This window comes from Natator depressus, chromosome 6, assembly GCF_965152275.1.
Source record: "Natator depressus isolate rNatDep1 chromosome 6, rNatDep2.hap1, whole genome shotgun sequence".
Classification (NCBI taxonomy): Eukaryota; Metazoa; Chordata; order Testudines; family Cheloniidae; genus Natator; species Natator depressus.
Window position 1 is genome coordinate 99997013 of NC_134239.1, and position 13044 is coordinate 100010056.

Here is a 13044-nt window from a genome sequence, read left to right on the forward strand (position 1 = left end):
AAGTAGGGCTTTCATGACTCCCCCCGTTGGTGCTGTGGCCAAGAAGATATAGATCATATACTTGCAGGCTGCATCTGTCAGCAAGAGCTGCCTGGTTTCCTCATGGACTTGCACAATGCCCTTCCCTCAGTTATTAAATGGTTAAGACACTTAGACTGGAACGTCTATGTAAATGAATGACTGGAACATCTATGTAAATGCAATCGTAACCAGCACAAGATATGAGAAGCTGCTGCAGGATCCTGATGAGGTAGGGCAAGCCCTGCCTATCTGAACACAGATGGGTCCCCAAGAACTCCTAAAGGAAGGATGAACTAAAGTGAGCATTATGTTCAGGTTGTTTGTTGTTTTCTATATGATCTGTACTCTGTGTATTTCTTGTGCTTTAGCAAAGAGTGCTTTAGAATTCTGTGTAGTGTCTGTGTATTTAACAGTTACACCTACCACGGGGCCCCTTGAAGAAGTAAACCAGAAAGCTCACACTTCTGTGTGGCATTCTGGGAGAGGATAGGTTCAAACTACAAGGGAAGATAGAGAGCTAAGCACCAGTTCCAATGATGGGGCAGTGGGCTGTGTGATCTCAGTGGGGATGACAGAAGATCTGCACCCTGAGAGCATGCTCAGAAGCTGTAAGACTGTCCCTGTTCACTATGCCTGGGCTCTGTTCAGACTTAAAACAAACAGGATTTAGCAGCTGAATCCCCTCACAGCAGTCTGATGAGTGGCCAAGAGGGGGCTGCTCATCAGAACCTGTGATGGCATCTAGCTAAAGGAAGGTAAATCCTCTTCCTAGAAATGCCAGCTTGGATATCTGATGGGGCAAGTACAGAACACAAAAGCAGCACAGAGCTTTAAAACAGAAGAATAAAAGGCTACGCTTTGAGTGCATTAGTTGGCTAGTCTCCTTATTCGGTCATCATGTATATGTAAAGATTTTAATAATTTCTTGTGAAAGGAATATTTTGAATTGGCCAGGTTTGAAAATAACTTTACATAAAGGGAAGTCTGTGGCAAATCTAGATCTAAACAATGCCTTCCTACACCAACAATTTACAAAAGTTCCTTGGGGTCTTCAAGGAGCAGGAGATTCTTCAACTGTAAGTGATTTAACATTTTCACTTGGTCTCACTACATTAACGATGCTATTAAGATCAACAGGTTTTGTGCTGAAGTGCAGGATTTCTATTTCACATAGATGAAATATTATTTGTAGATACCGATTGGGTTCTTTTGGATCACTAAACCTTTTATACTGTGTGGTGAGATTTATGAATGCTAGATAGCAACACACTTCATTTACTTGTCACAACTGAGCACTAAAATTTACATCTCCTGTTGTTCAGCAAACAACTCTCAATATCACTCTGCCTCTAATTCTTTCTTAAAGAATAAACGGGATTTTAGGGGAAGGGGAATACTGATTCAAAATCCAACTGAATTACTGATTCTGTTAAAGATGGAGAAATACCTTGTCGAAAATACTTAAGACTGAATGAACTAAACACATCACAAGATCTGACAAGATCTACAGGACTTTCTGGTGACAATGGACAGACATAACATTTACTTTTAAGTGGTAATATCTGCAGAGCTGAACATTACTAAATAATTGGTTTTACCCCTCAAGAAGCTTTTTGGTGCCATCGATGTTAGGTGAAGAATTATTATTGCATCTTATTCTCATCTGACACCAATAACTCTTCCACAAATGAAAACGTAAGGATCACATTTTATCATAGGTAGCATTTTTATCATTCAGACACACATGGTCCAAATGTGAAATCAATTTTTGTTTAGCGTTTGGGTTGTGACACTGGCAGACCAGGTGCCAGCTCATGCCAAGACCCCAGGCCTCACTGAACACTGACAAATGCATAGCTGGAAACCAGTCCAGCTTACCTATGGGTTAAGTTCAGAATAAAAAAGCCCCCCTTTATCTTCCTTTTCTGAAAAGCTTGAACCAAAAAGTTGGGGGAATGGAACATTTAGAGCAGCGGTTCTCAAACTTTAGCAACCTGAGGACCCCCATTTTGATTTTAAATTTTTCACAGACCCCCCAAAGGCCCCACCCCTGCCCAACCTCTTCCTGCCCCCTCGCATGAGCACGCCCCAGCCCCACTCCTCCCCCTCCCTCCCAGTGCCTCCTGCACACCACTGAACAGCTGTTCTCTGGTGTGCAGGAGGCACTGGAGGGAGGGGGAGGAAGGAATTGATCAGTGTGGCCGGCAGCCCCAGACATGACTTGTGGACCCCCTGGAATACCCTTGTGGACCCGCAGGAGTCCGCGGACCACAGTTTGAGAAACCCTGATTTAGAGAAGTGATACAAGAGGGGTTCAGAGATCAGATCACTTTCAAAATAAAGAACGGTATTAAACTTTTTATAAAGAAGTGCCCAGCCCACTATGGCCATCTCAGCAGACATTTCCATTTTGACTTTACCAACAAAAACAAACTGTACTGGAGACATAACCATAATTATCGCATATAGCTAGTAAAGCAGCTACAGCTTAATCTTCAAGACCTTAAAGATCCTTATCTGCTGTCAACTGAGTTGACTTCTATAGTTTTCCTGTTTGTTCTTCCCCTTTCCTTAACTTCTGTCCACCTATCTTTAAACTGCAAGCTCCCCATAACAGGGACAGTCCATTCCTGAACGTCTGAAAAATTCCTACCACATTGTGGCCTCTGTCATAAGCAAACAGTAATAATACTTACTATCTCTTACTTGCTAAAACTATGTTGCAAGGACATTACAACTCTTCACTAAACCAAGACAGTTTAAATCAGCAGTTCTCAAACTAGGGGGCTGCAAACAGGTTTCAGGGGGTTTGCCGAGCCCCACTGCCCCACAGGGGCCAGAGTCCCGAGCCCTGCTGTCTGGAGCTGAAGCCCGGATCCCCACTTTCCCACTGCCTGGGGCTGAAATTGAAGAACACTGAAGCTGCAGAAAACAACTGTTTTTCTGCATATAAAAGCCTGAGCAACTTAGCTTTGCAGGGCCCCGGGCAATTGCCATGCTTGCTACAGGCCCCAGCTTATATATGCAGAAAAACAATTGTGGCACAGGTGGGCAGTGGAGTTTTTATAGCATGTTGGGGGGAGCCTCAGTAAGAAAAAGGTTGAGAATCCCTGGACTAAATGACTGAACTGCATTTCCTCAAATAGTCCCTTCTGTAGAAACTGATATGGCTAACATGTGCACCAAACTTCAAGATGATAAATGTAAGCATCTTTCAACCCACCCATACCATATAGTGCCCACTGTTAATCAGAAATTCCAAATATGGTAAATATAATAAAACTGAGCCCAAACACTATTCTAGTCTCACCAGAAAATTCAAATACATTCTCCACAGCAACGGACAATGGGCACCGTTTTCACTCTGAATTGCGTGTTCAAATAAAGTTTTGATCCGATTTGTTAATCCAGTTTCAGGAATTGTTGAATATATTTCTCCAACATCTACTCTGAAACAGAAAAGAAAACAATATATACATGAGGTAAACAACTGTGTACTTATACAAGAAGGCAAGAGTAATTTCACTGCTTCCATTCCACAGAAAATTGCACAAATGTATTAGGAACTTCATGCTACTTTCTCTGTTAACATTATCTGCTATCAGACTAAACTGATTTGGAATATATGCTGGTCCAACTGGCATTTTAATATATAAATCAATAAAAAGACCCAATGAGGTATTTATTTTTCTTTGTGGAAAGGATGTCTGGCATATCAAAGTAATTATCACTCTAAACTCAGAGTTGAGAAAAATTATCCTTTTTTTCTAGGTTATAATATCCTAATTCAGTGTAACCTGAGGGCACCTATGGATTCCAGTCTTCACCCAGCATGACGTATCACTATTCTTCAGACATTTTAGCCTATATGTTAGAAGTAAATAAAACAAGGCTTTTAGCATCAACAATAGTAACACGTTTAAAAAAATCAACATATGCTCTCAAGATTACGCAACATATTTAAATTGTCTAATGTGTTCTGCACATTCTGTTCTGCATTCAGAAACATACTGAAGAATGAATAACAATCCTTTAAATAACTAATAAAAATAGCGTAATTAACACAGAATGCTGAAAACAACACAAAAACATCAGTGATTGGAGATGAAATATTTTTGACACCATTTAAGAAGCAACACTGTAGTCAGCTTCAATCACCTGAAGGTGCAAGTTCCCATAACGAATCACAATGGAGTCTGAGGGGTGAATTAAAAGGCCAAAACAAAAACTTAATTAAGAATAGGTTTGCATTCAACTAACAAGGCTGGGGGGGGTGCATTTAGCACATAAACAAAACTATACTAGCCTACAAAAAAAAAAAAAAAAAAAAAAAAAAAAAAAAAAGTTAGCGACCTTCGATTTTGCTAGCTCCTTCTCCGTTCTCTAGAAATTTCCCAAAATACATCTTTAGCAAACCTGAAAGAGCAAGCAGAGTTTGTAGAGGCTAAAAAGAATCTTTAAAAACACTACAGATTCTATTTACTGAATTCCTCTTATTCCTCATTAGTGGGGGCATTCAACATATTTTATGCATAACTAATTAATCATTTGTATCTTCGTCCTGTAATAGTCAACTGGAATTTATACAAATGGATAATACAATCTGCACAAAGGTGTCTGGGTTAAAGACGACTTCATTCAGGAAAGAATGAAATACTGCAGGGAAAGTAATCTGACCGAAGGCAAAAGGCAAACACTGACAGCACAGAGCTGCAATCATCCATTTTTTAAAAGCTCGTAATATTCTGATCTCTTCTCCATTACAGCACCAGGTCTCCTTGATCTCCCTCTGCATGGCAGTGATTCAGATTAAATCACTTAATGCGTTCAGATGATGTAAAATGAGCATTGTGGGCTTTTCATTTATTAAAACAGTCCAGCTAGCACACTAGGCAATTCTTTGCTCACTATCAAAGACCTGAGAATTGCCCCTGTCCTCTGAAGGAAGAAGGCATGGGCTATTCTCAAATTTCCACCAATGAGCAAAGATTAATCTGATATTTATGATAATTAGTCATCTGGTGATTTAAAGAGACTTCTTGTTACAACAGTCAAAATACAGTGTCCAGACTGCAACCAACAGCAAGTTCTAAATTGCAACATGTTGTCTTCCTTTACATTTTATCACAAAGTATTACAATTTATGACTTCATTATACTGACAGCTAAAGAACAAGACGGTCACTTGTGTGGTTTGAGAAATGTTTGAGGGCAGTGTGATCCAACAGAAAGACTATGGGACAAGAGTCAGGAGATTTACATTCTATTCATGATTCTGCCACTGATTCACTGAGAGATCTTGAACAAATACCCTCTCCAAACCTCAGTTTCCTCATCTGTAAAGTAAAGATAATGATAGTACCCACCCTCCTTGGTAAAGTGATTTGATAGCTACAGATGAAGAGTGAAGTGGACAGTATTATTATTGTCTCAAGTTCTATTACCTCTGAACATTCTCGACAAGCTTCTTTCTCATCTCCTCTGCTTGGATTGCAAACAGCCACGGCTCTAGGGACTTAGTAGACCTTGTGACACTATCAAAAAATCTTCGTGCTTTGCTAGCATTGTGAGACTTGCTTTGGATCTGGATATATGACCTCCAAAGAGACTGGTTGCTAGGATACAGCTTCAAAGCTTCCGTTAGTGCCTCTCGCAGTGGATTTAAAGGGTAAATGCTAACTTTCATATGGTACCTGAGTAAATTTGTGTGCATGAGTGTGACTGCTTCAAGAGCAGTGGGGAAATTATGAATGCCAAGATTTTCTCCAATACCTTCAAACTTCCGTGAAGCAGAACCTTTAAGCTTTTCAGAAATATGTCTACATATTAATACAGCAGCATCAATCCCAACAGTCAAATACTGAAAAAGTGCATAACAACCAACTAAATTAACCAGTTGGTTAGAACTGCTGACCTGATCCCAGTTAGAGATTGGACTTTCATTTAAATAATCTTGCAACGCATGCTCATACGCCTTCCGAGCTTTCAAGATATTCACAGATAACACTTGCCCAGGATAAGGTACATATGGCCCACTTTCAGTCAGTTTGGTCAATATATGTACAGCACGTGACATAACAGTTTCCTCCAGACTCTCTAATAGCTCCACTTCCAGTGAAGCATAAAGCAGGCTCAGATTGCAGAGTTGGGTATTTCTCATTCCTTCAGTTCCTGCCAAGCAAAGAGCTGTATCAAATACTTTTCTAGCATCTTCTGTGTTGCCAAGTAACCATTCCAAGTAGGCATACAGTTTCCAGAGGGAAAGGTTGTTTCGGTTTTCAGATGCCTTAAGGAGATTCTTGGCTAGTTTTTTGCTTTTCTTTCCCTGTGACTTCAGTTTCTTCTTGTTTTTTGCTTGGAGACACTGACCAACCTGCATGGAAAATTGACAGAACAAAATTTGGAGGGAAAAAAAACAACAACAAAAACCAACAACCCATAGTTGTATTTGGGTTCGTTATTCTATTTCTGTATTCTTTAGCATCACTAGCCCATTAAAGATTACTGAGTCAACAGCATTTCCCATAGGCACAACCACTGGGAGGATGAGGGGGAAAAATGTCCTCACCACATTAGCTTCGCTCTTATGCAAAAAAATTAATCTGTTTCCCTCCCCATCCTGGGCCACCAGCCAGCTCATGTCATATGTCATACTGCAGGGAGTGGTTGTAAGGAACAGAGAATCAGCAAAGAGAAACTGAGGCCTTCTCCACACCAGGATTTTTAGCCACCAGTGCAGATACACTGCTGCAAGCCTCTATTGTAGACTCAGAGTGTGAGTGTAAACCCACTACTTACCAATGTGCTTCACTATGGTTCAAAACTGTGGTAAGACGTACCAATGCGTCATACCTAAGCTAGGGATCTTCACTGGTGAAGCTACACCAAAGGCTAAAAACCCCTCTGTAGGCCTAAAAAAGACTGAATCCTTTGCCAAGTGTCAGATCTGTTTGCTGCAGGTGAATACCACTCCCTATCAAGCTGCTTTCACATGCATTCCACACATATTAGTGTTTCATGACAGGCAATTTGGGGAGACTTTGCAAAGTGCTGAAAATGTTATTACAATTTAAAGCAAAGAAACTCTCACTTTCCTCTGCCCCAGTATTCTTTGTCAACCTCTCAAAAATATACTCAATTTATATAGGTTCATCATTCTTTTGACACATTTTTTACTCTTATTATAAGTTTAAAGGGGGTTGTAAAATTATTACAAGGAGCTCTTGCCTCTCTAATTCTGCATTTTGTATAACCACCACTTATGGACTCTCTCTAGCATACACAAAGTATTACACAACAATAGACAATGTAACGTATCTAAGAATGTAGGAAAATTATACTATTTTTCAAAGAATAACATGTTATTGTGTAATTATAGACAACTGTGATACATATACATAAGTGAACATGAGTTAAAGCTGAGTACACCACCTTACCCATAGCTTTTCCTGACATTTGAGTGCTCAATCTTCACTTTATCTTAATGTTGCTTATTTTAATGGTATAAAAATGTACACAATAAAACTATAAGCCACATTGAGAGACAGTGCACAAATACTTAATTACCTTTGAGATTTCATATTGTAGCCAACAGACAGAAAGGTTTGACTTTTCCTTTCCTGAAAATAACGGCAATATTAAATGAAAGACATTCTGTATGAACTCCTCTCCTTCCTTACTGTGTCCTATGTGCTGTCTCCCTCTGGTCATTGTGTCCATATGGCCAATACTATTGACTCCAGAAAGCAGCGAGTCAAAAGAAGTCAGTGGCCTTTCAGACTGCCCAGTGTCAAAGATGTTGTTCTCATCCATCGCGATATAGAGATTTGAAGGAAAGAGACTACACCCACATGGAACTCCCAAGAATTGCAGAAATGAGTACAGCAGCTGAAACTGAAGATCTGGACTAGAAAGTCTCATTAAAGATGGCCCAAGATCATCAAACAATACCTAGAAAAAGGAATAAAACAGTTAATTTAGTTATAATTCAACCAAATAAGTCTATAATTTATCAAGCATCTTTCTGAGTTAAATGAAGATTTTCAAAAATGAATATGAAATGGTGATGGAACTTGATTCGAATTAAGAAAAACAAGGCAAATTAGACGAGTAATAGCCCCCTTCCAGAGAGGACTGCAGACCCAATCTGCAGATAATAGACTTCTACAGTTCTGGATTAGTGAAAAGAGTGCAGGGAAGGGGGGGGAAACAGAGAGCACAAATAGCTCGAGCTCCTTCCCTCTCCTGGTACAACTCCAAAGACAGCCACTATGCTGCAGGCAGCTCTCTTTGAGAACAGGGGCTGACTAGCAAAGATAGCAGCTCTACACTCCTCAACATATGCACATGACCAAGGGGACTGGCGACATGGAGTGTTGCTAGTACCCGGAGGCAAGTGCTGAGGGAGGTGAGTGCAGCAGCCTTGAAAGAAAAATGTATGGTATTATGATTGCTGCTAGGGAGCAAACTCCTTCAAGCACTCATGGAGCTATTATGCCTTCTTCTTCCCTAGGCAGGCAAAGAGCCCCCCAGCCACTATTGCTTAGTGCTTTGTCTCTGCATACCTGCACACCAAGGAGCAGAAGAATGGTATTAACAAGGCAATGCCCAAGTTCACTGTCTATTTAGAACCCTTTGGGCAACAGTAACATTGCCAAAATCACATCAGTTTCATGCTGCTTGAAAAAGTAATGAATGACAAAGAGGCAGGCACTCAGCTATTCACAAGGAATGAGAACACAACTGGAAGAATGGTAAAGAGGCTGTGGGAAAGGCAGAGTAATGGACACCCTCTCCACTTCTTACAGCAGTTAGGGAGGTCTGGAAAGGAGAAAAGAGACAGAAAGATTACTTACCTGTACAGTAACTGGAGTTCTTCAAGGTGTTTCATCCCTATGGGTGCTCCATGTGAGGATCTGCATGTGCCCATGCACTCTTGATCAGAGATTTTTATCATCAGTCCATAGGTCCACACTTGCACCCTACATATTCTCATGCTCTTATATAAGGGTACAAGGAGGGGTGGACCCCCACACCACTCCAGTTCCTTTTCAACCACAAAGTCCAAAGCAGAGGGGAAGGAGAGTGGGTAGTGAAGCACCCCTATGGACAAAACATCTCAAAGCACTCCACTTACTGTACAAGATAAGTAATCTCTCCTTCATATTTTTGTCCCGATGGGTGCTCCATGTCAGAAAATTCCAGAGCAGTACCCCAATTAAGGAGGAGGGTGCTGAGGAGACAAATTCACTACAGATCATCGATGAGTTTGTTCTAAGGCCTCATCAATTCTAGAAGCACATGCAATAACATAGTGCTACAATATAGCATGTGCACCGAAGACCAGGTGGCAGCCTTGTAAATATGTGAGATGGATATGTTCTTCAGTAAGGCCACTGAGGTAGCCTGAGCCCTGATGGAATGGGTAATCACCCTTGGTGGAGGATGCACCCCAAAGGCTTTGGAACAGGTCAAAATATATCTCAAAAACCCATTCGAACAGACTGAGTGGAAATTGGATACTCTTTCATTCTTTCTCCATGGGAAATAAAGGGTCTGAAGGAAGCCCTCAAGGGCTTAGTCCTATCGAGGTAAAAAGCAAGGACTCTCTTTACATCAAGTGTGCAGACATTAACTTCCTCTCTCAAGAAGTGAGGCTTGAAGGAAACACCAGCAGACATTCTGATTAATGTGAAATTCTGATGAAACTTTAGGTAGGAAGCAAGGATGGGTATGTAAGGTCACTTTACTGTGACAGAACACTGCACAATGGCTCAGCTATAAGATCTCCTAGTTCTCCTACCCCTCTGGCCAGGATAATGGCTATTAGGAACGTGGTCTTAAAGTATATATGAAATGGGAACAGCTCCCCATAGGTTCAAATGGGGATTTTCTCAGGACATTGAGGACTAAGTTGAAATCCCATGGTGGAGTAGGTTCTTAGACAGGAGGAAAAAGGTTAAACAGACCCTTAATTAATCATGCAGTCATTGGGTGAGCAAACACTGAAAACCCTCATTGGGGGGTGGGGGGGGTAACAGGCTCTACAGGTGAACATTAATTGAGCTCAGTGATAAACCCATGGTTTTACATTTAGCAGGTAATAGAGAACATGCATGAGGAGCAACTTGAGAGAAGATATGGACAGTTGGGAACACCACCCTGGGAAATGTTTCCACTTCTGCAGGTAACTTATCCTTGTGGTGGGTTGTCTACTGTTCAGCAATATTGTTTGAACTTCTGGAGGGCAATCCTGTTCTATGCCAGATAGCCATTGAGGAGCCAGTCCTTGAGTTAAAGTGATGAGAGATTGGGGTGGGTCATGGTGCCAGATTCCTGGGTCAGAATATTCACTGTCAGAGGAAGGCTAAGAGGCAGTCGCAGGTAATAGGTGCACCAGATCTGGGAGCCAGACCTGTCTTGGCCATGATGGCGCTGTAAGGATGGTCACAAATCTCTCTTTTTTCAATTTATTCAGGAGCTTGAGAAGCAGTGGCATGGGAGGAGGGATTAAGCATTTAGCAGAATGTAAGGCCAAGGGGTAAGGAAGGTGCCTCTCAGTGAGTTGCAACCATGCCTTCCCCTCCAGCAGAAGCACCGGTATTTTGTGTTGAATGGTGTTGTGAAGAGATCGATCTCTGGGAAGCCGTAGGTGTGACAAATATGCAGAAATACTGCATCGCTCAACTCCCATGCAAGGTCTTGACAGAAATGCCTGCTCATGGAGTCCACTGTGGTGTTCTGTGGCTCTGGCAGATAAACTGCCGAGATCTCTATGTGACAGGATATGCACCAACTCCATAATTTTATAGATTCTAACTATGAGGACTGGGATCTTGCTTCTCCTTGACAATCATTATACTGTAGACCAGTTGTCCAGCATTACTCTGACCAAGTGGCCTCTGATGTTGGATAGGAAGTGATGGTATGCATACTGGACTGCTCTGAGATGGAGAATGTTGATATGGAGACACATCTGCCGGAGAGTTCATTTGCCTTGGGCTGTGAAGTCCCAGAAATGGATGCGCCAGCTGATTAGGGGATTAGGTGGTGATCTTTGTGGAGGCAGGATACGAGAATGCAACTCCCACACGGACCTTCCGAGGATCCTTCCAGCAGTTGAAGGAGTCAAATGGGGATATTCTGAGGTATTGACACCTGCTTGGACAGTTTATGCTTATTAGGGGTGTAGACAGCCCTGAGGCAGGCTTGAGGACATCAGAAATGTTATGAATGTACAGGCTGCCATGTGGCCTACGAGTTGAAAACAAGCCCTTGCTGTTGTTTGTGGGCTCTGCTGTAGTGTGGAAATGAAATCATAGAGAATCTGTATGTGGACTAGTTTCAGAGTAGCAGCTGTGTTAGTCTGTATCCGCAAAAAGAAAAGGAGCACTTGTGGCACCTTAGAGACTAACAAATTTATCTGAGCATAAGCTTTCGTGAGCTACAGCTCACTTCATTAGATGCATGCAGTGGAAAATACAGTGGGGAGATTTTATATACACAGAGAACATGAAACAATGGGTGTTACCAGACACACTCCTCTCGTTACAGTGTTTATGGTAACACCCATTGTTTCATGTTCTCTGTGTATATAAAATCTCCCCACTGTATTTTCCACTGCTCGCATCCGATGAAGTGAGCTTTAGCTCACGAAAGCTTATGCTCAAATAAATTTGTTAGTCTCTAAGGTGCCACAAGTACTCCTTTTCTTTTTTATGTGGACTGGTACCTTCTGGAATTTTGGGAGTTTAGAGCAGCTCCCATGAGAGGACGAAGGATATGCCCTTCCAGCTTGACTGTGAAACACTGATAACTACTCTCTTGGAATGGTTTTCCAACCAGTTATGCACGCAGCCAATAGTAGCTCCATCTCAGTTGTATTTCCCTAGTTGATGAGAACATCATGCAAGACAGTATCAAAAGCCTTACTAAAGTCAAGATATACCACATCTACCACTTCCCTCCACCCCCATACACAAGGCTTGTTACCCTGTCAAAGAAAGCTATTAGGTTGGTTTGACATGATTTATTCTTGACAAATCTATGCTGACTGTTACTTATCACCTTATTATCTTCTAGGTGTCTGCAAAGTGACTGCTTACTTATTTGCTCCATATTTCCAGGACTGAAGTTAGGCTGACTGGTCTGTAATTCTCCAGGTTGCCCTTATTCCCCTTTTTATAGATTGGCACTATATTTGCCCTCTGCCAGTCCTCCAGAATCTCTCCCATCTTCCACGATTTTTTGAAGATAATCACTAATGGCTCAAATATCTCCTCAGTTAGCTCCTTGAGTATTCTAGGATGTATTTCATCAGGCCCTGGTGAGACTTGAAAACATCTAACTTATCTAAGTAATTTTTAACTTGTTCTTTCCATATTTTAGCCTCAGATCCTACCTCATTTTCACTGGCATTCATTAAATTAGATGTCCAATTGCTACCAAACTTTTTGGTGAAAACAAACAAAAAAGTCATTTAGCACTTCTACCATTTTCTATTATTGTTTTTCCTCTTCATTCAGTAACAGGCCTATCCTGTACTTGGTCATCTTCTTGCTTCTAATGTATTTGCAGAAAGTTTTCTTGTTACCCTTTATAGTTTAATCTTGTTTTATGCCTTTGCCTTTCTAATTTTCTCCCTCCATATTTGTGTTATTTGTTTATATTCATCCGTTGTAATTTAACCTAGTTTCCACTTTTTGTAGGACTCTTTTTTGAATTTCAGATCATTGAAGATCTCCTGATTAAGCCAGGATGGTCTCTTACAATACTTCCTATCTTTCCTACGCAGTGGGATAGTTTGCTCGAGCCCTTAATAATGGCAGTTTTTCAAAGAGACTTCTTGAACTGTTCTTCCCTTAGACTTGCTTCCTAAGGGATCTTACCTACCAACTCCCTGAATTTGCTAAAGTCTACCTTCTTGAAATACATGGTCTTTATTGTGCTGTCTTCCCTCCTATCATTCCTTAGAATCATGAACTGTATCAATTAATGATCACTTTCATCCAAGCTGCCTTCCACC

The 13044-nt window shown here is 41.2% G+C and overlaps 1 protein-coding gene across 1 annotated transcript in view; it reads right to left on the reverse strand.

The window, feature by feature from the left end:
* Window positions 1–13044, reverse strand: part of NRDE2 (NRDE-2, necessary for RNA interference, domain containing) — a 76427-nt gene that overhangs the window by 6728 nt on the left and 56655 nt on the right. Inside the window, 3 exon segments of the mRNA XM_074956109.1 lie at window positions 3332–3470; window positions 5465–6393; window positions 7587–7970. Of these exon segments, the coding sequence (XP_074812210.1) occupies window positions 3332–3470; window positions 5465–6393; window positions 7587–7970 (1452 nt within the window).